This window comes from Melanerpes formicivorus, unplaced genomic scaffold, assembly GCF_026170545.1.
Source record: "Melanerpes formicivorus ecotype bairdi unplaced genomic scaffold, bMelFor1.0.p_v2 SCAF_4, whole genome shotgun sequence".
Taxonomy (NCBI): domain Eukaryota; kingdom Metazoa; phylum Chordata; class Aves; order Piciformes; family Picidae; genus Melanerpes; species Melanerpes formicivorus.
In genome coordinates, this window is record NW_027142356.1 from 8984325 (window position 1) to 9010383 (window position 26059).

The following is a 26059-nucleotide window of genomic DNA, read 5'->3' on the forward strand; positions in this document are numbered from 1 at the left end:
GTTTAGCCACGAAGAAATAAACCCAGACCCCAAGAAGAGATAAGAACAAATGAAAAGGAAGGTTGCAGGAATCCTCACTCTTCCCACAGAAAGTTTAGTTCATTGAGAGAGTGGGAGAACAAAGACCAAATGATTTTCTGGATTAATTTCAGACACAAAGAAATTATTCTTCTTCAGTCGTCTCCTTTTTCCCTACATTCCCACCACACAGATGAGAAAAGTTTGCTACCCCAAACTAGTCTTGGTAACGAACGAGTAAGAAAACCCACACACACGTTAGAAAACAAACAGTTGTCTCCATCTCCCATCTTCAGTACCCCCACGATGCTGAGAAACCATCAAAAGATATCTCAAGCACACAGGATGCACATTCACCAGGTGTTACTGTGGTTTTAGTACCATCACGTGCTGCTTCTGCAGCCACCCAAACCCACTGCTCTGCTTTTTCACTTATCCAGATACCTGATAAGAATCCTTACCACAGTGTGAAGCTTGTACCTGAACTTGTAATTAACACTCTCTTGCTCCTACATACACAACTTGTAAAAGGAAAATCAGTTGTCAGCTAAATAAAAAGCTTAAGACATAAAAATAAATACATAAATAAATAAATAGGGAGAAAGGAGATGAGTGTTGATCACTCTAACAACAGCAGATTTTGGAAGATTTTAAATCCTCCTCATATACCCTCCCCACTTTAAAAGCTGCACTGAAATTTCTCTTCAGTTTCCTTCTTTAAAATCTTATTAAACATGTTGTCTGACTGTAGATTTGTATTTTTGATTTTACAAAGTAAAAACGTCAAGAGCTTGCCCTTTTTTTAAAGCTTTTTTGTTGTTGCTCTTGTTTCCCCCATGCATATGCTGGTGAAAGTAACTTTTTTTCACATTCTAAGGAAGCTTTGCTCTTCCTGCCCCGGAATAGTCAGCCCACGCCACCCCCATTAGAGCTGTTCCCTGCCCCAGCTCTGGCCACGTTTCCCCAGGGGTGCATCCCTTTGGCAGTTTGCAGGCAGCCGAGTCCTCCCAAGGTGAAAAAAAAAAGATTCAGCGCCCCAGGGTAGCTTTTTAATCCTGCCTAACACCTCCAGGCAACAGATGCATCAACAAGAAGCGGCTTTGTCATGCAAATGGCAGGGCGCAGGTACACCCCGCACAAATGGCCGGGGACTGACACCCCGGGGGAGACCACCACTTTCAGAGGTTGCTGATCTCGGTCATTCCTTGCCCCCTAGCCACGGCAGGTCCCCCCCCGGAAAGGGAAGCAGGAGCGAAGCTGCGGGGAGGCGTTTGGGACCCCTCAAAGGTGAGGAGGCAGCAGCGCTGGAGCTGTGGTTAGCCATGAAGCCAGCCAGCGTGTCATCTCCTGGACGCAGCGTTTTGATCTCGCGCCCATTAAAACCCAGCTGTCAGCTAGGCGACTAGCAAAGATTATAGTTCAATTAAACAAAAAAATTATTTAATAACTCAAGCGTGTAGCCTTGTGGTTAAACTGAAAGAACTCCAGGCTTATGTCAACATTGCGGCCCTGCACCAGCACTGTTTTACCGAAATAGTGGTGCTGCTCTAACATGCAAGAGCAACACGGAACAATCAGCCCCTTAGATGTCGGGCAGGCAGCTTGGCAATGAGACAGTAGATGCGTTCTTCCCCCCCACCCCCCTCCTCTTTCAACCTACCCAGGTAGGCTTCCTCAAGCACCTGAGCAGGTAGAAAATCTGTGGGTTGAAGGTCAGCCGACATTCAGGGGGGGCATTGGTGCCAGATCAGTGAAGCCCCCCAGTGCATACTCGCAAAGAAAATCCTCAGTGAATAATTGAACTGGATTCTGTGGAAAGCCTTGAACCAGCATTAGGGACTTTCTCAGGAAGGTAATATGGGAAAAAAGGAGGTAAAAAATGGTCGGAATTTTCCTGGTCCTCAAAGGGACAAGTTTGAGTTTCAGTGCCCTTTCAAGAATCTGTATCCTTTTCCCCACAATATATCCAAATTGAAGTTTTCTGTACAGTGGTGTTTACAAATAAAAGTATCAACAGACTGTGGTGATCATCCTTCCTTTGAAACAGATGTAGGCCTCTGAACTCTAATTTACACACAAAAAGAGTGCTATAGAAAGCAATATATTGCACAAGGTTTTACATCTTTCAAACACTGTGACATACAAAAAGGGCAAATCCATGTGTTTCCCAGTGCCACACCACCCTGTCATTCCAAACTCAAGCATCCACTGATTTCACATGCTTCACTACTGGCAAATAACAGGTACAGGTTAAGCGCCCCTCTTTTGGTTTTGAAGTCAAAAGCCACAACCCTGAAGAAAAACCAAGAATGTCAGAAAGCAAAATAATGCCAATTGTTGACAAAGACCACCAAGTAAAAATCTAAGAGCTGGTAAGATGGAAAACTGCTTTATCTCTGGGAAGTAACAGCATCAAACTTCTCCTATCACATGCCCACACAACTGCAGTGGCATTTTTTCAGCAGCATGCCTACAAGCATATTTGTTTCCTGCTCCACTCTGGTTCTACTAATATAATTTTCACAGTTCACTGTAACATTGCCTCCCCATCACTCTGTATGTATAGAAAGATAAATGGGAATTGAAATCCAAAATTAAAAGCACATTAAAAGCCATCAAAAGTGCATCTGTGCTAATGGGAATAGAAGAATGGACCAACCTGGAAGAATCAGCGCCCACCACAACGTAAAGGAAAGCTCTAACTACTGCACCACGGTTGATACTCATTCCTAAAAGATGATTTCACAATTTGTGGCTGAAGATACAGAGTATGTTCAAGGCAAATAGTGCCAGATACATAAAGCCTTCATGTTGAGCAACTGATAACAGAAACAAATCAGTCAGCAAAAGAGCAATGCCATATCTGAATCCAAAAAATAATAATAAAAAAGGAATCCAATCTTTTCATCTTAAGGAAAAGCAATTTTATCAGTTCTGTCTCCAGCCCTTGATTTTCCTCAACAAAGAGTTAAAGTCAGAAAATTCATATCTCTACCAGTCACTACAAAGAAGGCATTTACATCATTCTGCCATACATTATCCTACAGTTGTAACCCAAGGTTTCCCCTGCAAAGCCCCCAGCCTTGTTCAAAGGACATCAACCACTGCAGACATTCATCTCAGCTTTTCCGCCACAATCGAGACCAACACCTTTAAAAGCTCTCAAACTCCACCGGACAGAGGCTCTGAACAGCAGAAACTCAACCTTTGTGGTAACTCAAGCTACCTAAAGAAAGCCCCCATGTGAACACACGCTGCAGACTGAACAGGAGGAAACCCAGGTTGCCATAACACGTCTTTGGAAGAGATAACTCACTGTTCTGGGGATGGGTGGTGACAGAGATCCATTAGGCATGTACGGGTCGTTATTCATATTTGGCATCATGATATACCCAGAATAACCAGAGTATGATGGTCCCTTGCTGTATAAGCCACTGTCTGGATGCTTTCCTATGGAAGAGGAAACAATGATTACATTATTCCCCACACACTCATTTCTTGTAACTTAGAGCACTTAAACAGGTACTGTGTATTCATAAAAATGTTCTGCATGCAAACGTTTTCTTGCTCATGGAAATTACCTCTGACAGAAAGTGGTCCACAGCAATTTGTAATAACAATTTATAATTTTTTTTTTCCAAATGGAGTTAATTCTTAAAGGAGTAACTACTCTCAAAGAGGAGCTTCTCCTTAAAATACGGAGTGGTCTTAGAATAACCAATTTATTTTGCTAGTCTCTGTTCAGAGCAAGGCAGAAACATCAGCTATGACGTCACATTTCTCAAGTAGCAGTTTTCCCCCATTTTATAAACACCTCTAAGGATTTGTGGATTCAGAAGTATAGCCAGCATGGCTTTCCAGCATCATTGTTAGGAAAGAGAGGAACAGTGCAGTGATAACTAGATAGAAGTATTTCCTTCTCTTACTGAACCACTGTGTTTTAGTGAACAATTCATTCTGGCCACACTCATTGGGAACGATTAGAGGGCAGGAGCTGACTTGGAAGGAGATCCTAATGATTTGGAGGGGGAAGCTGTTGAATACACACAGCACTGCAGTCAAAAGGGAAGCCAAGTGAGGCAGGCTATTTTGTAGAAAACAAAAAAATCTCAGTGCAGGTCCTGCAAAGGATGATGAACAGATCTCGTGCCTATATGACCACTCACAATGTTACTGATTGAAGGGGAGGCTTTAGGAGGCTACAAGGCTGAAAACTGTACAGAGCTGGCCTCCTTCTGCTTACTGCCAAAATGCAGGGAACATGGACATTATGGCTGTTTAATGACCAGTTTGGAGAATGATGGCCACAGAGTCCTGGAAAGCATCAGGACTGAATGGTGCCTGTCTTTATATGGAATTTATGATCTGTTTTAGTTCATGATGATAAGCATTTCATTTTAAATATAATCTCCCATCCTTCACAGCACACGCTCTTGGTACGTGTGTCCAGCTTGCTAAGAGATATTCAACAAACTCTGTTATTTCCTCTGTTCTCCTCAATCAAAATTAACCAGCTGATATAGTTAAAAAAGAAATAAAAGCAAGAAGTCTGTTCATGCTTAGATTTGGAAGAGGAGATTTAAGCCACAGACATTGGCTGTGGGTACATAAGCACAGTTTCTGAACACACACACATGCACATACACACACACACAATTTGGCTGCACTGTATCAGTAAAGAGATAGATGTGTTTAAGCTGATATTCTAAAAATAGTTATTTCTTCAGTGTGGATCCATTTGGCCTACTTATCAGTTTCTAAACAACTGAAATATCATTTGGTCACCCAAGATAAACGTGCTGCACATTCATCTCCTTTAAAAATATGCTTTGAAAACACCCTGTGACCCCTCTTCCTCAAAAGGTACTACATTTATGTTTTCTAAAAGAGACCAAGCTCCAGTTTGAGGGCTGAGGACCATGTGGAGTCTCACAGTGGGACAACATCACAAGCCAGGACCGTGGTGCTTCTCACCTTCCTCGGGGTGCTCTCTGCCTTTATCATGGTAGGAATCCTGTGCTTGAGTCTGTCTGGAAACCTGACCGAAGGGAATCCACGATCAGGCAAGAAGAGAAAGAAGAGAAGTCATTGTAAGGATGCTCATTTATCGATCAGTCCTACAGCTTCTCGTAGGAACAACAACAACAAAAAGTTAGGGCAAAAGATAAGCATCTTTCTTTTCCCTCTTAAGTCTTCGAAGGCAGCTGTACCAGAAGCGTTTTTCTAAACGACCGTTTTATAACAACGTTAATAACGATTGGCTTTGCAGCCAATTTTGAGCAGAAGAGCCTTAGAAGAGCCTTACAATTAACAAAACAGGCTTATTTCTGCAATTATTCGGGAAATATTTGAAGCTTCGGCAGCCAAAACACTCTTTGTAAAAAAGATACCAAAGACAATAATGAAAATCAGGTTGCCGTTATTAGCAGATCTTTAGGAATAAGAGCAAAAACAACCGGGAGGGGGGAAAAAAAGGAAAAAAAAATCCCCCCCACCAAAAAAAAAAAAAAAAAAAAGAAAAGAAAAAAAAAAGAAAAGCAGGTTACCCATTTGCCCTGAAGTTGTACTGTCGGGAATTTCTTCCCAGTTTTATGCAAATCCCTTAAAGAGTCTAGGGCTAATGCCCCGACCCCGCTGATTTTACGGAGGAAATTTCACGGCTGCTTGAAGTCTAATATCATCGCACGGTCGGGGGACTCCAGGAACTTTTTCGTCCTGGACCGAAGCGCGGAGGGGGCCGCCTCCCCACCCCCATCCCCATCCCATCGAGGGGAGCGGGCCCCGCTGCTCGCCGCCCCTCTGGAAACAGGAATTCGGTCGGAATGGTTTGTTTTTGTTTTTTTTTTTAAGGGGAAATTCGGAAGTCGGGGGTTCCCCTGGTGCCCGGCCGAAGTTCGCTCCCTCCCTCCATCCCTCCCGGCGCCGGCGGCAGCGTCCGGAGCTCTTAGGCAGCCCGCAGCAGCTCCGCGCTATCCCGCGGAGCCCCCGCGGCCGCGCACCTCGTGCCCGTTGGCGCCGGGGGCGATCTCGGACTCGTTGACGAGGGACGACTTGATGTCGGCCAGATCGCCCTCCTCCTCGGGATGGCTGATCTCGGCGAAGATCTTCTCCTTCTGGGGGTCCCCCTCGTCCTTGAAGGGGATCATCTCGTCGGTGGCACAGAGCTCCGGGTCCCCCCCACCACCCCCGGCCCCCGGCAGCTGCGGCATCCTCACGGCAGCGCGGCGTCTGCTGCGGCCGCCGGCCCGCCGCGGGAAGGGGAGCGGGAGCGGGAGGAGCAGCAGGGGGAGGAGGAGGAGGTGGAGGAGGAGGAGAAGAAGGAGGAGGAGAGAGGAGGAGAAATAGGAGAGAAGAAGGAAAAATCCCGTGAAGTCCTCGGGGTTCCTCTCGGCAGCTGGAGACCCCCGCCCGCCCCCTCGGGGCCGAGGTACCCCCACTCCCTCACAGCACTGGCCCCGCCGCGCCCTACGTTCCCAACGAGTCGAAATAGCCCCGCGTGTGTTCCGCCTGCCTCCGGGGACCGCGCTGCAGCCCCTCCCCTCAGGAGGCCAGTCCCTCCCCATCCACCCCCCGGGGCCCGGGCTCACCCTGGGGGTGAGGGGACGCGGAGGGGAGCGGAGCCCGCCCCAGTTTCGTCTCCGAGTGAAGTTGCCGCCACCCGGGCGGGCCCGAGTTAAAATGGCTTGGGGGGGAGGGGGGGGGAAAGCGGTGGGAGGCGGATACAGGGAGGAGATGCCCCGGGGGACGAGGATGGCGGGGGGCGAGGACGGCACTGCCCGTGGCACGCACCCACCGGGCCTTTGTCCGCCGCTTCACCCGCCGCTCCGGGCACGGCTGGGCTCGACTCGGCGGCACCGCGGGGGAGGAACACGGAGCAGGGGACCGAGACAGAAACAATCTCGGGAGGGGATGAAGCGGGAGGGAAGCCTCCCCTATGATTCCCTCCGCGCCCGCGGGCAGAGAAAGAAAGTTGTGGCCGAGGCGCCTCTTTGCCCCCGGCTGCCCCCGCTCTCAGCACCCTGTGCGGGGTCGCTCTATCGTAGCCAGCGGGCGCAGAGCCCCGCGGGGAGCGGCGGTGCAACTTCAGCATCACCCCCACCCGCCTTCCATCCTCCCTTCTTCCGTCGGCGGGGCGGGGCGGGGGCGTCGGAGATGAAAGGAGCCGCCGCTGTGACTGACATCCGAGCCGGGGCGGAGGCGGCGGGGGCGGAGAGGGGGCTAGGGGCGGCTATAGAAGGGGGGTGGGGGAGCGGGTACGGGGCTGCCCCAGGGCAAACTTTGCTCAGGCTGCGGCGAGGTGCCTCTGTATGTGTGTCTGCGTGCTTCACCGGGGATCTGCACTGGGGCACTGATGTTCCCCAGCCAGGAGCAGGGCACGGACACTGGCCGCATCCTCCGAAGGACAGACCTTCTGTTTTAGGTCTACTTTGTTGTTAGTTACCCCTTTGGGTGGCAGGAGGGGGTGTGTGCTGCTGCCACATGGCTAGAGGCAGCGGGGCGAGCGTGTGAGGATTTGGACGAAAGGCAGAATTAACATATTGTCATTAAATGCGAGGGGAGAAACCGACCGGGGTGGGTGAGCTGGCCGCGGTTTCAAGTCGGCGAATGGAGTGGGAGCAGTACGCTAGTATCACCCCACTGCGCCGTCCCACGCTTCCCTCGGACGTGCTGCCCCGTTAGCCCCCGGGTGAGACGGCATCGCCACGGCGCCCGGCACTAGCACGTTAAAAAAAAACCAAACCATCCCAACAAAAGCGTCGGGACCCACAGCTTCTTGTATTTGGCGGACGCGGCGGGCGCACATTTCGCAGGAAACAACTTCCCACGATTTTGGCATGAGGAAAGTGCGCTTCGTGCTTTGCTCATACCCCGAGAGTTCGATAAACCTTCAGGCTTTGGGAGATGGAGAAAGGGGACCATGTGGACGCTCAATCCGTTTTCAGCAGCTGCAGGTCCCGGTGCGGCGGTGCGGGGGGGGATGAACGCTGAGCCCGGCTGCCCGCACCGCCGCTCCTGCCTCGGCATAGTTGCCCGACAACGAGTAATTAAAATCCAGCTGAGCAATGAGACCCGCCAAGCCCCGGGAAAGGGAGCGGAAAGCGGGAGATGGACTTGTCAAGTCAGACAAGTATGGGAAATAATCGAGAAAGAAAGAAAGAATCAAACATGTAAACCCTGGGAAGGGGCTTATTTGTGCAGCGGTACCCCAGCGGAGATCACACACTGCCCCACCCCCCAGTATCCCGAAGGTGGCTGGAGCGGCAAGTAGGGAAGCGGTCGTTTGGGAAAAACGGCAACTTGGGATCTGTTTGCAAGCGTAGATGTCGCCGCATCCCTCCCGCCCCTCTTCCCTTCCCGGCGCTCGGAGCCACTGGGCACCTGGGCCGAGGGAAGGTAACCTCGGACCGGTCACCTTTGAGATAAAGAAAAACGTACGGCGACAGGCACCGGGGCAGGCAATGGGGGGATCTCCACTGGAGGAGCCGGCGCCGCGGCCACCCGTCTGTACCATTACCGGCTGCCTCTGGAAGAGCAGCCTCCCCCCACCTCCGCCGTCCCGGGGTCTCCCCCTTCATGTGGGCTGGAGTTTTTCCCGGATCTTTTTTTTCTTTTCTTTTTTTTTTTTTTTTTTTTTGGTGGAAAGGACCGGGGTGGGGGCTGCGGGGCGGTGTGTAGGGGGAGGTGGAGACCGTAATGATTTATGACATGAGGATAAACTCAGGAAACCTCAACTTCAGCTCCAGATTTGACTGGAGACAACACAAAGCTGTCGCTTTTACTGGCAGTTCGTGGGGCTGAGAAGGGGGATATGGACAGGGGGTTCATGGCCCGGGGTGGAGGTGGGGAGAACCGCGCGGTGCCCCCGGCAGGACCCCGTTGCGCCGGGAGCGCGCCCACCGCCGTGCACGCTAGCTGCCGATACCCGGGCTCTGCACCGCAGCCGTGCGCCGTACTGCTTTAGCAGGGTCTGTTTGTGCAGTTAGGTGGGGTTTTTCTTTTCATTGTACTGTTGGTTTATATTTTCGCGTGTTTCATTTGTGTGGGCTTTTCGTTTGTTTTGGCGGGATTTTTTTTTTTTGGGGGGGGGGGGAGGGTGTCTGTTTGGTTTTGGTTTGTTTTCTTTGATTTTATTTTTTTTTTTTTCCATTTTGGACGAGTTTGCATTTTAGGTTTTTTGGTCGTTTGCACGGGTTTGGGTCGTTTGGAGTTTCTTTCTTTCTTTCTTTCTTTCTTTCTTTCTTTCTTTCTTTCTTTCTTTCTTTCTTTCTTTCTTTCTTTCTTTCTTCCTTTCTTCCTTTCTTCCTTTCTTCCTTTCTTCCTTTCTTCCTTTCTTCCTTTCTTCCTTTCTTCCTTTCTTCCTTTCTTCCTTTCTTCCTTTCTTCCTTTCTCTCTCTCCCTCCCTCCCTTCCTTCCTCCCTTCCTTCCTTCCTCCCTCCCTCCCTTCCTTCCTTCCTTCCTCCCTTCCTCCCTTCCTCCCTTCCTTCTTTCCTCCCTTCCTCCCTTCCTTCTTTCCTCCCTTCCATCTTTCCTCCCTTCCTCCCTCCCTTCCTCCCTTTTTTTTTTTTTTTAATATATTTTTATATATTTTTTTTCTCTTTCTCTTTTTCTTTATTGTTTGTTTGGGGGGTTGGGTTGACTTTCTTTTCCTTTTTTCTTTCTTGCATTTCATGGTTGAAGGGGTCCACAACTCCAGCACTCAACCCGACGGCCAGGCGGGCTCTCTCCTCCACTGGTGGGAGGGGAAACTGGAAGGGGAAACGCACCGTCGGCAGTGGCTGGCAGAGTATCCCGCTGTCGGGGCAGCCAGATGATCCCCACAGACTTTCAGGGGGAGCTGACCGGGAAGGGGGGGGGCACAGGGGTCCCAAGGATGACAGCCACCACCCACCCCCTCGGGGCGCAATAAGCAGGGGGATAGGGGGCCGGGCCGGGCCACCCTCGTATGCGAAGCGCCGTCCGCCGCCGGCACCCCCCAGTACCGGGGAGGGCGGGAGCGGGGCGGGGCGGCGGTGGCTTTGATGTCCCGCCGGCGGCTCCTTTCATGCCCCCCCTTATCCTCCCTCCGAGCCCTTTGTGTGACTAAATTTGGCAGGAGGATGGAGGCGAGCCAGGGCGCCCACGTGTGCGCCCAGCTCCCAGCTGAGCGGGCCAGGGTTTTCTTCCGGGTAAGGAGACAGCGGGGGAGATCAAAGAGTTTGGGGAACTGGAGACGGAATGTGCAGTGGAAATAAAATAAAAATTAAACGAAAAAAAAAAATGCAAAAAGAAAACAAGAAAGAAAAAAAAAAACACCACCAAACCCCAACCAAACCAAAAATCAAAAAGCACCTCCTCTGGCTTGGCCGCATGCCAGCCCGGAGGCACGGGGGAAGGGCTGTGCACATGGTGGGGCATGGACCGGCTGGAGGAGATAGTTGTTATTCTTTTTCCCGCGAAGGGAAGAAAAATGAATTAGAAATGAAAAAATTAAAATATATTGTTAAAAGGGGGGTTGCAGCTATTTTATAAGAGAGGAAATAAACCCAACGCACACCAAACAAACGCACCAACAAAACCAAACGCCTTTTGTTTAAAACCACCGGGCTGTGCAGCTCTGCCTGGGAGAGCCGCCCGACGGCTTGTCCCTGTGCCCGGTCAGGCCAGGGCTGAGTGTCCCCCCCACCCCGGGGGGGAGGGAAACGCCTTTGGTAGGGAAAAGGCCCCTCTTCTCCCGACCCGAGAGGCCACTGCTAGTTTGGAGGGAGTCTTTCATGGCAAACCCCGGGGGGAAATGTCGAGGGTGGCCCCTCGAGGGGTGGGTGCGCTGCGGGGTGGGAGCTCTTTACGGCACTCCCAGCTGTGCCCGTCGGCTCCCCTACGGGACAGGCTTGCAGCCTGCTGCTGAAGTGCACCCCGACAATTCCTGAGCTGTGAGGTGCACAGGTAACAGAGCTGGGGTGTGGGAGGGGAGCCCCGCAGTGGTGGTCGGCGCACCACAGCCCTGTGCACCCTGCTAGCTCCAGGTCCATGGGGAGGGCCACCCACCTCTTAGCTCCTACTGCTCCTCCAGGACTGCAAAGCACAAAAAGAGGATGTAGGATTTCAAACCCCTCAAACGAAGCTTTTGCAGAGCCTTTTCAAGGCAATGTGACCAAACAATTCACGTTCCCTGGGTGAGTATTTGCCACCCTGTGCAGATGACATCCCTGATTTATGTGCAGATTGAATATATAGACTGAATCCTCAAACTCCTGAAGCAAATAAATCCTTCTCCATCAGGATGTGGGGTGAGCAGGGATGCAACTATTAACCCTGGGCTCTGCAGTGTTATCACTGATGTCTCTTACATGCACTGCTGCTGCACATAGTACTGCTGGGAAGTCAGCAGGGAAGTCAGCAGGGTATGTGAGTGTGTTTAGAAATATGAACCTGTTCCTCACCTCTAAAACAAGGATAATACTTCTAAACTTCTTTTTCATACTCTGAGAATAAATGCAACGCTGTGTGTAAGATGCTTGCTGCCCTCTGACAAATGCCATAGGAAAAGCTATAACTGACAGATCTAGATGTGTTTTGAGCAAAACCCAAAGTGCCCTCGTGCTTGTATTGTACCAGACAGACAGTGCCTTTGGCAGTGTAGTCCATTTCCAGTGTTTTTACAAGCACAGGGGCCAAACAGCTGCTGTGGCTTGGATTTTGGTCTAGGTTTGGATTACAGACACTGTGGCCTACAGCCCCATGAAACATCCAGCTTCTCATTGGCCTGTGGTGGTCTCCAGATGTTGCTGGGTCTCTGGGGTCACACAGTATCACAGAATAGCTGGAGTTGGAAGGGACCTCTGAAGATCATCTAGTCCAACCCCCTTGCTAGAGCTGGATCACCCAGAGTAAATCACACAGGAATGTGTACAGGCAGGTTTGGAATGCCTCCAGAGATAGAGGCTCCACAAACTCTTCAGGCAGCTTGGGTCCTGGATGATGAAGCAGGGATGCCAGTCCCTGGCAGCCTCAGGATGCTGTGGGGAGGATTTCTTGCCATGTGTATCATTATTTCCCTCATGGTGGCTGAAAGGGCTTCCTTCTGATAGTCCATGGTTGAGCCAAATCAAGAAGATGTTATGGAGTGAAGGGAACAGCTCTGTATTTGCTCTGTATTTGTGCACTGGATGAAGGGAAAAACAAAGGGAATAATATGTGCTCGTTTTGAAAACTGTTATTAGGAGTCTATGAATCACAGAAACATAGAATGGCCTGGGTTGGAAGGGACCTCCAGAGGTCATCCAGTCCAACCCCCTCTGCAGTAAGCAGGGGCATCCTCAACTAGATCAGGTTGTCCAGACCCCTGTCAAGCCTCACCTGGAATATCCCCAGGGATGGAGCTCAAACCACCTCTCTGGGCAACCCATTCCAATGTTCCACTACCCTCATGGTAAAGAACTTGTTCCTAACACGGCTGGACAGCTGCCAAGTGGCTAGAGAGCTGCCAAACAGAGAGGGACTTGGGGATGCTGATTGACAGCCACCTAAATGTGAGCCAGCAGTGTGCCCAGGTGGCCAAGAAGGCTAATGGCATCCTGGCCTGCATTAGGAATAGTGTGGCCAGCAGGAGCAGTGAAGTCATTGTGCCCCTGTACTCTGCATTTGTTAGGCCACACTTTGAGTACTGTGTCCAGTTCTGGGCCCCTCAGTTTAAGAAGGACATTGAGATACTTGAACGTGTCCAGAGAAGGGCAACAAGGCTGGGGAGAGGCCTTGAGCACAAGCCCTATGAGGAGAGGCTGAGGGAGCTGGGATTGTTTAGCCTGGAGAAGAGGAGGCTCAGGGGAGACCTCATTGCCTTCTACAACTACCTGAAAGGTAGCTGTGGCCAGGAAGGGGTTGGTCTCTTCTCCCAGGCAACCAGCACCAGAACAAGGGGACACAGTCTCAAGCTGCGCCAGGGGAAGTTTAGGCTGGAGGTGAGGAGAAAGTTCTTCACCGAGAGAGTCATTCGTCATTGGAATGGGCTGCCCAGGGAGGTGGTGGAGTCACCATCCCTGGAGGTGTTCAAGAGGGGATTGGATGTGGCACTTGGTGCCATGGTTTAGTAGTCATGAGGTCTTGGGTGACAGGTTGGACTTGATGATCCTCAAGGTCTCTTCCAACCTTAGTGATACGGTGATACTGTGATACTGTGAACATCCAGTCTACCCTTCTCTTGTTTGAAGCCGTTGCCCCTTGTCCTATTGCCACAGGCCTTTGTAAACAGTCTGTCTCCATTCTTCTTGTTGGCCCCCTTCAGGTACTGTAAGGTGATTATTAGGTCTCCCCATAGCCTTCTCTTCTCCAGGCTAAACAACCAATGAAATGAGGACTCATCTTTTAAAATGCTAACAAAGGGCATCCTGGCTGTGTTGCTAGCAGCTATATCAAAGAGTAACTGCACTTCTCATTTAAAGCTACTTTGAAGGAGATCACATGTAATAGGATACTAAGAGTGTGCATGTGGGGTTTTTGTTTTTTTTTTTTTCTTTTTAATTTACACATCAAGCTTTCCAGTTCTGGGATGCCATTAATGTTCTTAGCCCAGAATTACTCTGTTTAAAGAGCTAGGTTTTCTTAGCCCTTGCAACAACAGAGGCTTTATGAGATTTGAGTGGGCAAATCTCACTAGCACGTTTGCACTGTAAGAACTTTTGTTTAGAAGAAGGCTTTGGTGGCTCAGATCTCACAAATACATTATCTTATTTTGAGATTAAAATAGCTAGCAGTTCAGGAGCTGCGTGCTTCTTCATTCTTCAAGTATGAGATAAAATACAGGGAAAGTAGCAAGGTTTGCTCGATAAATGTTGACACAGAGTAGCTCACAACTAACCCTTACATCAAGAAGTGGTGCCACTGCAGGATTATTTCTGATGACTCATCAGATCAGATAATCCACAGCCTGTGGATGAAAGGGGAGGCAGGACTCAGAGTCAGAACCAAACCCAGAAAGCCACGCATGGGAGAACGTAAAATATGAGGTTAATGTTGTATTGAAGGTAAAAACTGAAAAGAGCACAGCAACATGCTGCCCCCCAGCAGGGATTTTTAGGTTGAGATTTTTGAAAGGACTGAGGAGATGTTCAAAGGGAGTAGAGAGTACTACATCCCTGAGGGGCCTTTGAAAATCCTAACTTTATAGTTTTGTTGGACACTACACTTCTGAGACATTCTGGCTGAAGAAGTGTGTTTTAATTGCAGAGTAGCAGTTTTGGCCATTTATGTCAACATTTCCCACTTTCTTAGAGGGGAGGGGGAAGTTCTGCTTCTGAATAAATAAATGTTAAATGTGACCCCGAGCAGATGAGATTTTCTCCATTCCCGACAGCCAGGGCAGTGTCTGTGGGCAGGTTTTAAAAGCACTCTCCGGCTGAGTCCTGTTTCTGCTCCTCAGAAGTGCTGGTGCATCTCATACCTTTTGGATGCCCCAGGGAAAAGCACTGAGGGGCTTTTGCCAGGGGTTTTGTGCAAGCATTGTTGGAATTCTTACACTAACAACGTTTCTTTCTATTGGTACTAGCTTATGCAGTGCAAAATCAGTATCTGTAGCCCCAGAAGTATGTGAGGTGCTTTGCAGAGGAGTCATCCTTCTACAGAAGCCCTTGGCATGGCTGTTGTCAGGACTGTTTTAGAATACAGCATAAAACAATTGATTTACTCTGCCAAACTCATAATGAACACGCAGAGCTGACTGTGCACCAGCCTTTCCTTCCAGCTTTTGAAATGGTGACCATTCCCTTTTGGTGCTCCCAAACAAATCAAAGCATCTTGTAATCCCTTGCTTTTTTTTTTTTTTTAAGTGACAGTAGTCTTCTGTACCCTGACAAATATTGCCGGCAGAAGCCTGGTAGCTCCAGACAAGGTCCTTTGAAAAAGGTGGGAGGGGAGGGAGGCACCGTGGGCAGCTTTCCAGCGGCAGCTGTGCACTAATGGCATGGGAGTGTGGGAGGCTTCTCCTGGGTTAGTAAGACAGTTCAGCAATGCAGTGAATGTGTGCTCCCTTTTCATTCTCTGACCTCTGTCTGACCAAGTTCGTTGCCCAGACGCAGCTGGACGAGGAGGGGGAGCAGCAGCTGGGCTGTTCCAGTGATCTTGATGCGCTCCCAGAAATGTACGGCACTCCCCTGGGGGAAGCGTTTGAAGCAAGTAACGAGGTGGCAAATTTTCCTTCTCACTGAGGAAGTTACTTGGATGTATTTTGAAGTGCTATCTCTCTCTTGCCAGGGAACTAACTACCATTAGTTTGCCTGACAGAAGTATTGAGCGGTAACAGCTGAATGCTAGTCAAAGGCAGTGGCGTTTGCTAGGGAAGTGCCAGAAGACGACAATTAGGAATTTGCAGAATTCTGGGCTATTGATCAGGTCCTTGTCATCTCAGCACCACAGCTTTATGCTTTTGGGTTTGGTGATGATCAAAAAGTGCACATCTCCAGAGTGACTTGAAGGCAGAAAGGCATTTGGGGACAGCAGTTAGGGCTCACGTTTTAATGAAGAGTGAGGTCAGTCCAAGTTGCAGCTGGCTGCTTCACCATTAGCTGTGTTCTCCTTGTGTGTGATGTTCACACTTTGACAACCCAGCCCCACCTGCAGGACTTTTGCTCGTATCCTGTTACTTCCTTCAGCCTTAGAGAGCCTTTCTGAGGTTCTGAATCGGAAGCCCAAACCACCTGCTCTCTCAGACCATGGTCACAGTGGCTCATGAGAACCCTGCCAAGGAGAATGAAGTGTTTGGATGTATTCCTGAGTGGCCTACCCTGAATAGTCCCACTTTGCACATGAATTGGACTCAATGATTTCTGGAGGTCTCTTCCAACCCTTAGCATTCTATGATTCTAGATTCTAATGGTCCCTCTGTCCCATTACTCTTCTCTAGCAAGGCAGGAGCCATGCTCCTTATTAAACAGGGCTTACTCCCAGGAGAACTGAGCACCCACAACTCTGACTGAACTTAGCAGGAACTGCAAGCGGTCCAAAAGACTCAGGCTGAAATGATGAATGGATTCAGAAAAGGATTAGGCAAATTCATTTTGGCTATGGAAGATGACCAGCTGGATACAAACTCCAGCTTAAAAAGTCTCTGAACCTCCAATTGGAGGCAGTCCTGCTGGGCACATGAAGGTAATGCAGCATTGAAGTGCCTAGTGGGACACCAAAATCTGCAGAAACCAACTCAAATGTGTGCTGTGATGCTGCAATCTGATCTAACATAAAATGAGATTTTACATATCAGTCAAGGGGGTTGCATCCACAAATTCTCTGGGCAACCTGTTCTAGTGTCTCACCACCCACAGTAAAGAACTTCCTAATGTCTAATCTAAATATACCCTGTTCTAATTTAAAACCATTGCCCCTTATCCTATCAGCACATAAATAAAAAGTCCCTCTCCATCTTTCTTGTAGGCCTTGCTCAGGTACTGGAAGGCTGCTATAAGGTCTTCTCAGTGCTTTCTCTTTTCCAGGCTGAACAGATCAAACTCCTCCAGCCTGTCCTTGTTCCAGCCCTCTCACCTTCTTTGTGGGCCTCCTCTGGACTCTCTCCAACAGATCTGTGTCCTCCTTTTGTTGGGGGCTCCAGAACTGGACACAGTACTCCAGGTGGGGTCTCACCAGAGCTAAGTAGAGCAGCATAGTCACCTCCCTTGAACTGCTGGCCATGCATCTTTTGATGCGGTCCAGGATACAGTTGGCTTTTTGGGCTGCCAACACATATTGCTGGCCCATGTCAAGTACCTCATCAACCAGCACCCCTCAAGTCCTTCACTGCAAAACCATCATAACAAAAAAAAAAAATTACAAATAATTAGCAAAATTGGATTTGAATGGGATTTAATTTTATTTGTGATATATTATTTTGACTTCCAGTGAACCCTGAATACAACAAAACATTTTGTTATGTTGAGATCTCTTCTTTTCTTCTGAGACACCCTGAATTTAACTGTGGTGCAGGCATAGGATTCACCAGATTATTTTACATTAGAAGAGTGCTGCTATCTTTAGCGAGAGCAATTAAAGCAAAGGGGCTGCAGGCCAAAGCACCAGAGCTGTATAAGGATAGCAGAAGCTGCAGATTAAGCTATATATTAATTACCCAGTTCCCTACTTGGAGCTATGAACAGTGAATTCTTGAATTTCATGTTGCAGTTTTAAGGTGGTTCACTAAACACAAGGCATCAGGAGCTTTTTGTATATAGATATTAAAATGGTGGTGCTTTAGGAAGGACTGTGGTAGACTCCAGAGGCAGATCCAGAGGAAGGGTGCAGAGCAGCTTTTGGGGGTGTTCAGGTTCATTGCTTTATGCAAGCTCTTGCACAGGGTTGCACAGCTGATTTTATTTCACCTGCACCCTAAGCTGTGCTGGTGGATTTGATGTTGTGGGTCTGAATGAAGGTCTGATTTGGCCAAGAATGTCACCCTGGCTGCTCCCCTCCCCAGATTATGGGGTGTGCAAGATGGTCTCTGTATTAACAAGTCTTTGTCCCAGGGGAGCCTCTGCTTTGGATGAAGCTTCTATATTTGAAGTTCCTTGAATTATTTTCAACTAGCGGAATAAATTATCATTTGGCTTCTTCTCATCTCTTGGAAGCTCCCTGTCACCTCAGCCACACTTTTGTGTCGCTTTTTACTGCTGCACACCCTCCTTGTGAACTCTCCCCACATCTGGGGAAGCCTGCAACATCTCCTGGGAGCTGCTGCTAATTTCAAGCAAGGCACCAGGCTGGCTGCCTTGTGCCCAACACCCAGGCAGGGGAGGGGATCCCGTTAGTGTTGCTTTGCTCAGTTGATCTGGATCTTGTAAAACATATGTCCCTTCAAAAGTACTGACTCTGACCTGGGAAACATGTGGCCCTTCATAAGCCTTTTCAAAGGGAGTTTGTCTCATCTGCTGTGTCATTTAGGCCCCCACATTAAATATAACTCAATGTGGAGCAATGCCTGCAACTATTGTGCTTGGGACAACATCTGCATGTCAGGTCAGCAGAGCTTTGCCTAAATGCAAGAACCATCCCACACTTTGTTTCCTCAGCCCAGGACGTGTTCCTGTGTGATTTACTTCAGGGTGGTTGGACTACATGATGTTCAGAGGTCCCTTCCAACCCCTGCCATTCTGTTATTCTGTGAAATACTCAGTTGGTGAATAGAATAATAGAATCATTTCGGTTGGAAAAGACCTTCAAGATCACTGAGTCCAACCAACAATCCAAGTCCATCACTAAGCCATATGCCCAAAGAGGAAACAGAAGAAACATCAGTTCTCACTCTGACTCAGAAATGGATGATTCTGATAAGGGAGAGATTAATAGAATCACAGAATAGTAGGAGTTGGAGGGGACCTCAAGAGATCATCTAGTCCAACTCCCCTGCCAAAGCAGAATCACCTGGTACAGGCCACACAGGAACACATCCAGGTAGGTTTGAAAGTCTCCAGGGAAGGAGACTCCACAACTTTTCTTGGCAGCCTGTTCCAGGGCTCTGGCACCCTTGCAGTAAGGAAGTTTTTTCTCATGTTGAGGTGGAAATTTTTGTGTTTGCCAGTTTGTGTCTGTTGCCCCTTGTCCTGTCACAGAGTACCACTGATTAAAATAACACAATGCATAAAAAGCATTGCATATTAATATTAAGCAATATTATTATTTAATGTTATTACTTAATATAATTTATGAAGTATTTATGAAGCAGTTAACGTTTCACCTCCCTGCCCCTTTTGTTCTGCCAGGACCTCAAATGTCAGACATTATTTGGGTGATGCAGAAGAAGCATGGCTGGAGGTTGACCAAGATCCTCAGCTTACTTCAGGATTCCTGCTTGGCTGAAGGATCTGAGAGAGAGGTGTGAACTACCATCAGGCCCAGGAAGAAAATGCCCATTCCCCTGCAGGATGGTTGTAAGTGGTTTTGAGGGAAGATGGGCCAGGCTGGTTGAAGACAGAGATTGCATGGCATAGTGGGGCAGGAGAGGAGCCTGGCTGGTAGGCAGGCAGTAGGGGAGCCACGATGCCAACTGGGCATGTGAGTGGCAAGGAGGCAGCATTTTTTCTTTTGATGGGAATGCTCAGGCACAACTGGTGGCTAAACCAAGTGGTGTCAAAGAAAGTGGATGAAAGATGAGGTGAAAATCCTCCAAAACTGCCATCCCAGGGCTGGAAGAGCTTGATAGGTATTCAGCTCTGAAAGCAAAGCTTGCTAGAGGCTTACAGCAGCCCTAGGTCTGACTACAAGACATGACAAGGCCCTTGCAATTGCCCTCCTGGGAGCCTTTCCCTCTGTGTTGGATGCATCGAGGGCAGAGACCTTTTTTTCCTATGAAGCTATGTGCAACAGACAGATGATCTGAAAACTGCCCCAAGGAAACTTACTGTCTCTTGGTCTTAGTTTTATGAGACTCAGACATGAGGCCAACAAAGAAAAAGAAAACAGCATTGGCCAAGACCTAGAAGAAATTAATGTCAATTGTTCCTTGATAAAGGGAAGAAAAGACAAATTCTTCATGGGAAAAGCAGAGGAGCAGCTACCATTGTGCTGCTGGGTTTAAGGTCCTGTGAGAAGTTGCTTGAAGGAATTCAGTTGCTCATTCCTAATCTCTCGGCTTCCAGCATGAAGGACAATGAAAGAGGTTTCAGGTGCATGCTTTCAGCAGTCTTGGCAGCAGCTGCTTAACATTAATCCTTGCTTGTTGTTTCAGAGCCTTGCTTTTTGGAGCAGGCCCATGGTATCATCTGTACTTGTACTGTGAGGAGCACAACAGAACTCCAGTCCCAACTGGAGTCTGAATGTACACCTCCATGTGCCTCATGTACACCTCAAGACAGTGGCCACGGCAAGCAGACCTGGGAGGGTCTGGGCTGCCAGCGCAGTTTGCTGCAGAATGAACTTTGCTCTCCCCTCTTTCTTTGCTCACCTGAGGAATACTTGGCCTGTATTTTACCTGTCAGTTGTAACACTGCAGGTCCATAATAATCACAAATACTGAATACTTGTGTCATACAAGATGCTTATGCTCTTTGATAAGCTCATGTGGAGGGTGGGGACCTCTCAGAGCAACATCACTCACTTTGGCCATGCAGCTCAACACAGTGTGCAGTATGACTTTGGTTTTGAGAATTGAATATGTATTTATTTCAAGCAGGCAGCTAATCTGAGAACTTGTGAGGGATTTTCCTAAGGAGAAGATCTCATCCCTCTCCCTGGGAAGGCAGGAGACTACTGAAGCAGGGTTTGGTTTTTTTTTGTTGTTGTTGCATTTTTGTCCTGAGTTTCATTCATGCAGCTGTGGGACCATGCCTGTACCCCTGGCTGGACTTGTTTGTTGGCTACACTTTTCCTTTCCAGTGGAAGGTTTTCTTCTGTGCAAGATGCTGTATATGAAACTAAGCTATTGTGCTGGGCTGTACCATTAACTACTTACTTAACCTAGGAGGGTTTCTGCAAACAGTCCACCATCAGTTTAGTAAAAATTAGTCTGGCCATTCAGACACACTGGTGGAATGGGAAGGTTTATCGGCAGGAATTTTGGAGGAATGCTGATTTATTTAATTTACATAAAAACTATAAGGACAGCTCTTTAAATCTGTAGGCCTTAAACCACATGAACATGAAACTGCTCACTCAACTTTGCAAGCCCAGCTCTGCTCTCAGAACCCCGCCTCTGCTAACGGCAGCCTAGATATGGATTATTTTCAGTCTGTGAAGCGCTTTTGCTGATGCTGTCCTGGGAGAGGATGGGAGTGCTCTCCATAAAGCTGAAGGAGCCTCATAGCAAATACCGTACCCTGGAGCCCTTCCTCCTTCAAACTTCACAGCATCTGGCACAAGCACCTCTGGCAGCTGTGATGCTATGGAGTAGTGCATGCAGAAGTCTGCAAGCTATTTGGAGACAAAAATGTAAGACACTTGACAGTCAGATGTCACATGAAGGTGTCAGGAATGCTCAATAATAATTCTACCTGCATGTTATCGATCAGCCTTGTTTTTGGGATGGTGATGGGTGTTTTCCTGATGTACAGAGGCGCTATACCATTTCTCTATTGCTGTCAAATGCTGACATTGTTTGACATGGAAGTTGGTCAACTGTGCCACCACACCAGATGCTATTTATTTATTTATTTATTTATTTATTTATTTATTTATTTATTTACTAGTGTGTTTTAATGTAAAAGGTTTGTTTGGTTTTTTTTTTTAAGCAAGATTTTGGAGCGAGATTTATTTTTAGTTTCTTGAAGGCAATTCTAGAGCCAGAAAGGAACAAAAAAGACTCCAAACCCCAAACGAAACGGCGCCACTGAACAAAGGGGCTCTTGTTTTTAAACTTCCATCTTAAAGTGTTGGTGAATATTCTACTGGAGCAGTTTTTCATCTTTCACTTGCACAGTCCAATTTTTAAAATACTAACCTATTCAGGAGTCAAGTACCTTTAGGGCCTTTTTGAGTGTCTTTTCAGTGCTGTGTCTCCATTTCCCAGAAAGCTGAACTCACTTCATTCCCATGTATTGATCCTCTTAGATAATGTCTCCAACAAGAAAAATAAGAGAGTGTTGGAATTTGCAATGAAGCAAGGTGAAAGAGACTGAGTTGAATCTGTCCTATAACCTGTCAGCCACAAAGCCTTCATCACTTAATGATCCTTACTTCATGTTTCTGCCACTTGCAGCACAAGAACAGGACTGTTTCAGAAAAAAATAAAACCCAGGAACAAACAACAAGAAAATCCCACTCCCTTGCTCCCCCTTCAATTTTCCTTTGAATCCAAACATGGTCTAGCCAGGAGACATATTTTTTTCCTCTGCACTTCTACCTTAATGTTTCTGTCTACATTGCTTTGCCGTTCTCTGCCGCCAAAGCTAAGTGTTTGCTGAATTAAATAAACCATGCCGCGCTGACAGAGCCCTTGAATGCTGCTATTGTCAACAGAATCCTTTTGCTGATCCAGTCCCAAACCCTAATGCCAACTCTGTGTTTACTGGTGCAGTAGTAAGTGAGCAAGAATCGATCACACTGACCAAGCCAAGAGAATCTCCCAAAGGCCATTTTATAAGGCTGGGTTTGTCACCATGTGGCAAAACGTCCTGTGTGTTGTATCTGCTCTGGTTTGGAGTCAGTCCTGTCTTCCAGGAAATGTTTTTAGATGAGCAAATGCTCTGTAAATCAGCAAAGTGTTGGAGAAAAGCTTCTTGGCCTATAACTGAAATAAAATTAGTTGATTTCCATTACAAAGCAGTTAATCATAGAATCATAGAATTGTTAGGGTTGGAAGGGACCTCGGGGATCATCTAGTTCCAGCCCCCCTGCCATGGGCAGGGACACCTCACACTAGATCATGCTGCCCAGAGCCACATCCAGCCTGGCCTTAAAAACCTCCAGGGATAGGATAGGGCTTCTACCACCTCCCTGGGCAACCTGTGCCAGTGGCTCCCTATCCTCATGGTGAAGAACTTCTTCCTAACATCTAGTCTGAATCTACCTATTTCTATTTTTTTCCATTCCCCCTAGTCCTATCACTACCTGACACCCTAAAACATCCCTCACCAGCTTTCTTGTAGGCCCCATTCAGATACTGGAAGGCCACAATTAGGTTTCCTTGGAGCCTCGGTGACAGATTGGACTTGATGATCTTTGAGGTCTCTTCCAACCTTGGTGATTCTATGATTCTGTGATTCTATTCTATGATTCTGTTTCGCATTCTAGAACCAAATACTACTGAGAAGTTCAATAAGATATCCTTATCTGATGATTTTGTGTGAGGTCTGGAAACAAATGTGTCCACCTCAGAGCCCACATCATTATTTCCTCTGGTACCTGTTTTTTCATTTCTTTCTGGGCATGCTCAACAGTAGCAGAATTAGAAGAGACACTTTGGGGAGTTATGGTCGGGAGCTGATGGCCCAGACCAGTACTGGAGTTCCAGAAGTGTTACTGACTTAAGGCTTTTGGTTTCTCTTCTGACATATTGGCACAAGGTAGCACAGTAGCCTTTTTTAGGAATGTTTTCCTTTTCACATTTTTTTCCCCCTGACAATATAGCACACAAAAACTCATCCTGGCTGTGTAGAGGGCTGCTGTGTGAATGACTTGCTGTGTCTCCAGACATTGTATTTCTTCGATGAGCATCCTAAACTGAGCACTATGGTCTCAGCCCTGTGGCTTATGTGAGTCATGCTCAACCCAGCACCTGGCAATAAAAGGAAGGCAGCATCCATTGACTTTTTCCAGCTTGGCCCTTGTCAGTAAATATGCTGCTGGGTTACCTGTGGTTTTGTGGAAGCACTCATCTGTTGGAATGTTCTTTGTCTCTTAGGCAGGGTCCCCTGGCTTTATTGATGCTTTGGTGTCAAAGAAGCTTGGAAGATGCCCAGTTTCTCCAAAAATGGACACTTTCTGTGTGATCTTTCTGGGTTTTAGAAATAGAGGAATTATATTCTTCCTCCTTAAGGTATGAGGAGAAAAGTTTCATCCTTTGTAATGCTTCAGGTTCATAAGCAGAAGCTCTGGGCTATCAGGGCTTGCTCTGCTTAGGCTTTGGTGTCTCAGAGGATCACAGGAGAGCTATCCCACATGGGGTCATGGGCTTTACAAGGGTGTGGCAGTCATTCCCTTCTTCAACCAGGGGAAGCTGAGAGGCAGTGGCTTTTACAAAATCTCTTGTTCAAATGACAATGACAGCCTTGCCACTGAGGTGACTAGCAGGGTCTAAGTTACCATTTGACTCTTGCTTCTCAAGCTGAGGCTTGTACAAACCTCACAAAATTATCGCATCCCCTGGAATTCAGATTTCAGCTCAGAAGCGACTCTTTAAAAGCTCCAAGAATAATTATTTCACCTGGAGTTGGATTTTTTTTTTTCTCCAGGCTCGACTTACAGTTTATAAATATGTGAGATAGGAGATTGGTAATTCAGTTTATAGTTTGTATGAACCCTGAAGCTTATGTCAATGCTGTTATCTATTATAGAAATGCAAACATGCTCTTTGATGTGTTATTCTCAGTGACTTGGGAGGATAAAGATGGAATACTCTATGGGCATTTGTAAAAGAAATTCAGAAATTGCAAGTCTACTAGGACCTAATAACATATTTTCGTTTATTTTTATCCCTCTTTTGCAATATGCTTGATTACAGTAACTTAAAAACAAGAGAATATTGCATCTGTCTTGGTTTCTGCACTAGGAGAGCTCAAAGTGGTTTCCTTGCTCTGCCAAATCGCCTTTTTTGAGTATGCCAAATGTTTATGACATTTGAAGGGAAGGGAAATTTGGTGCTAAATGTTTGTGCTTTATATTTTTTTGACAGATTTCCTTGCTATAGGAGCACCTCCTGCTGGCTCTGCACTGCACTGCCCTTGGACTACTCCTGTTTTCCAGACTTGGGAATAAAAAAGGAAGCCAAGCAAGGTTTCTTGACATGAAGGAAAATGATCAGTGTGGGACCAGCTCTGCTGCGGTGAATGGGGACAGGGAGAGCTCTGATGACTGACACTACCCAGTGTGCTAGAGATACATGTTTATACAGTTCCTAATGGAGCATTGGTGCTCTGCTAACTCAGTTCAAGAGGGTCATAACATGCTTCCTGTTCCCACATTTCCCAGGTTGACCCAACTGAAGTCCACAGAACAGCTGGCAGTAAAACTTGGTAGCAGAGAGATGAGGGACAGCAAGATGGTGTTGGGCTTGTCCCTGGTAGCTTCAACCAGTCCACAAAAAAATAATTCTGAGTGTTTGTCCACCCAAAATGCCATTTCTATTTCAAAAGGGGAACATCTAGAGAATCTGTGACCATGTCATTGAAATTTATTTGAATACGTTAAAGCAAGATTAAAGAACTTTTGGATTATTACCACAGCAACCAGCTTCAGTATTTCGTTTCCAAGCATTTTTTTTCTTGAAGATTTGGGTTTGTTGTTGTTTGGTTTTTGTTTGTTTGCTTTTAAGGGAGCAGTTAAAAAATAATTTTAAAAATAAAAGCAGTCAAACCACAAATGATATGTTAAAGCTAAGCTAAGTAAGGTATCCTGACCAGAGTGTGCTTTCCCTTGGTAAAGGAAAACAATTGAAAAATTCTTGTTGCCATTCAGATGCTGAAGAAAAATAAGGAGGAATATCAACATCTCCCCCCAGAATGAGAACACTGCCAGCTCTGACATGCTTCCTTTGGTGATCAAAGCTCTTCAGATGGATGGAGATGACATAAAGAAAACATGGTTTGTTCGTTTAAATGCGGTGGGTGGGGAGAATGAGAGCGCAGTGTTGTAGGGAGTAGGACTCAAACAGAAAATGAGCAGTAAAGATCTGTTCATCAACATCTATTACTAGCAGTAAGCATTAACACTAGCAGCACTTAAAGGCTCCTGCTATTTATTGTTCTTCCAAGAGCATATAAAACGGCTGTTGAGGCAGACACCAGAAAAGAAGCCCAGGAAGACACAGACCTTTTCTCTACAGCAATTAAGCTTTTGTTTTACAAAAGGATGACCCATGGTTTATTACAAAACCATTTTCTTCTTTAAACTCCTATTTTAATATTTTGACACACGCCAGGGAAAGCACAGCACACCAGTGTGATATATGCTGTATTCTGTTGTCATGTGTTTCATGGCCCTGTGTATCCTCCAGCGTATTTCTGCAACCTCCTCCCTTGGTTCATTATCATAGAACAATAATTGTTTCAGCTGGAAAAGACCTCTAGGATCATCGATTCCAACCACTGACCTAACACCACCACGGCCACTGAACCGTGTCCCAAAGTGTCATGTCTACACGTTTTTTCCGAGCACCTCCAGGGATGGTGACTCCACCTTAATACAACCTCCTTTCAGGTAGCTGTAGAGAGTGAGATCTCCCCACAGACTCTTTTTCTCAAAACAACCCCATCTCCCTAAGCCACTCCTCACAAGACCTGTTCTCCAGACCCATCACCTGCTTCCTTGCCTTTTCAAAGCACACTCTTCATCACCTGTGGCTGGCAGTTTCTAGGAAGGATGGCACGAAGGTAATGATGAGGGGCATGGCTTGCAGGTGACCTGGCAGTGCTGAGTTAATGGTTGGACTTGATGA

At 47.3% G+C, this 26059-nt stretch overlaps 1 protein-coding gene and 1 long non-coding RNA gene across 6 annotated transcripts in view; one reads left to right on the forward strand and one right to left on the reverse strand.

The window, feature by feature from the left end:
- Positions 1–6250, reverse strand: part of LEF1 (lymphoid enhancer binding factor 1) — a 70938-nt gene extending 64688 nt beyond the window's left edge. Inside the window, exons 1-3 of one of the 4 annotated variants that reach the window (XM_068136893.1) lie at positions 6018–6249; positions 4993–5056; positions 3335–3468 (exon numbers count right to left, since the gene is read on the reverse strand). In XM_068136893.1, the coding sequence (XP_067992994.1) occupies positions 3335–3468; positions 4993–5056; positions 6018–6227 (408 nt within the window). In that variant the 5' untranslated portion in view covers positions 6228–6249. Of the gene's footprint in view, positions 1–3334; positions 3469–4992; positions 5057–6017 lie in introns of all 4 variants that reach the window. The other 3 variants (XM_068136890.1, XM_068136894.1, XM_068136892.1) reach the window with 3 other exon arrangements.
- Positions 6251–6340: 90 nt separating this feature from the next.
- On the forward strand, positions 6341–24961 carry LOC137440608 (uncharacterized). Of its 2 annotated transcripts, XR_010987199.1 has the most exons (4): positions 6341–6445; positions 18735–18902; positions 23309–23443; positions 24299–24961. It is a non-coding gene; the product is annotated as an uncharacterized lncRNA (long non-coding RNA). The 2 variants fall into 2 exon arrangements; XR_010987200.1 differs by lacking the exon at positions 23309–23443 and having other exon boundaries at positions 24299–24959.
- Positions 24962–26059: the final 1098 nt, after the last annotated feature.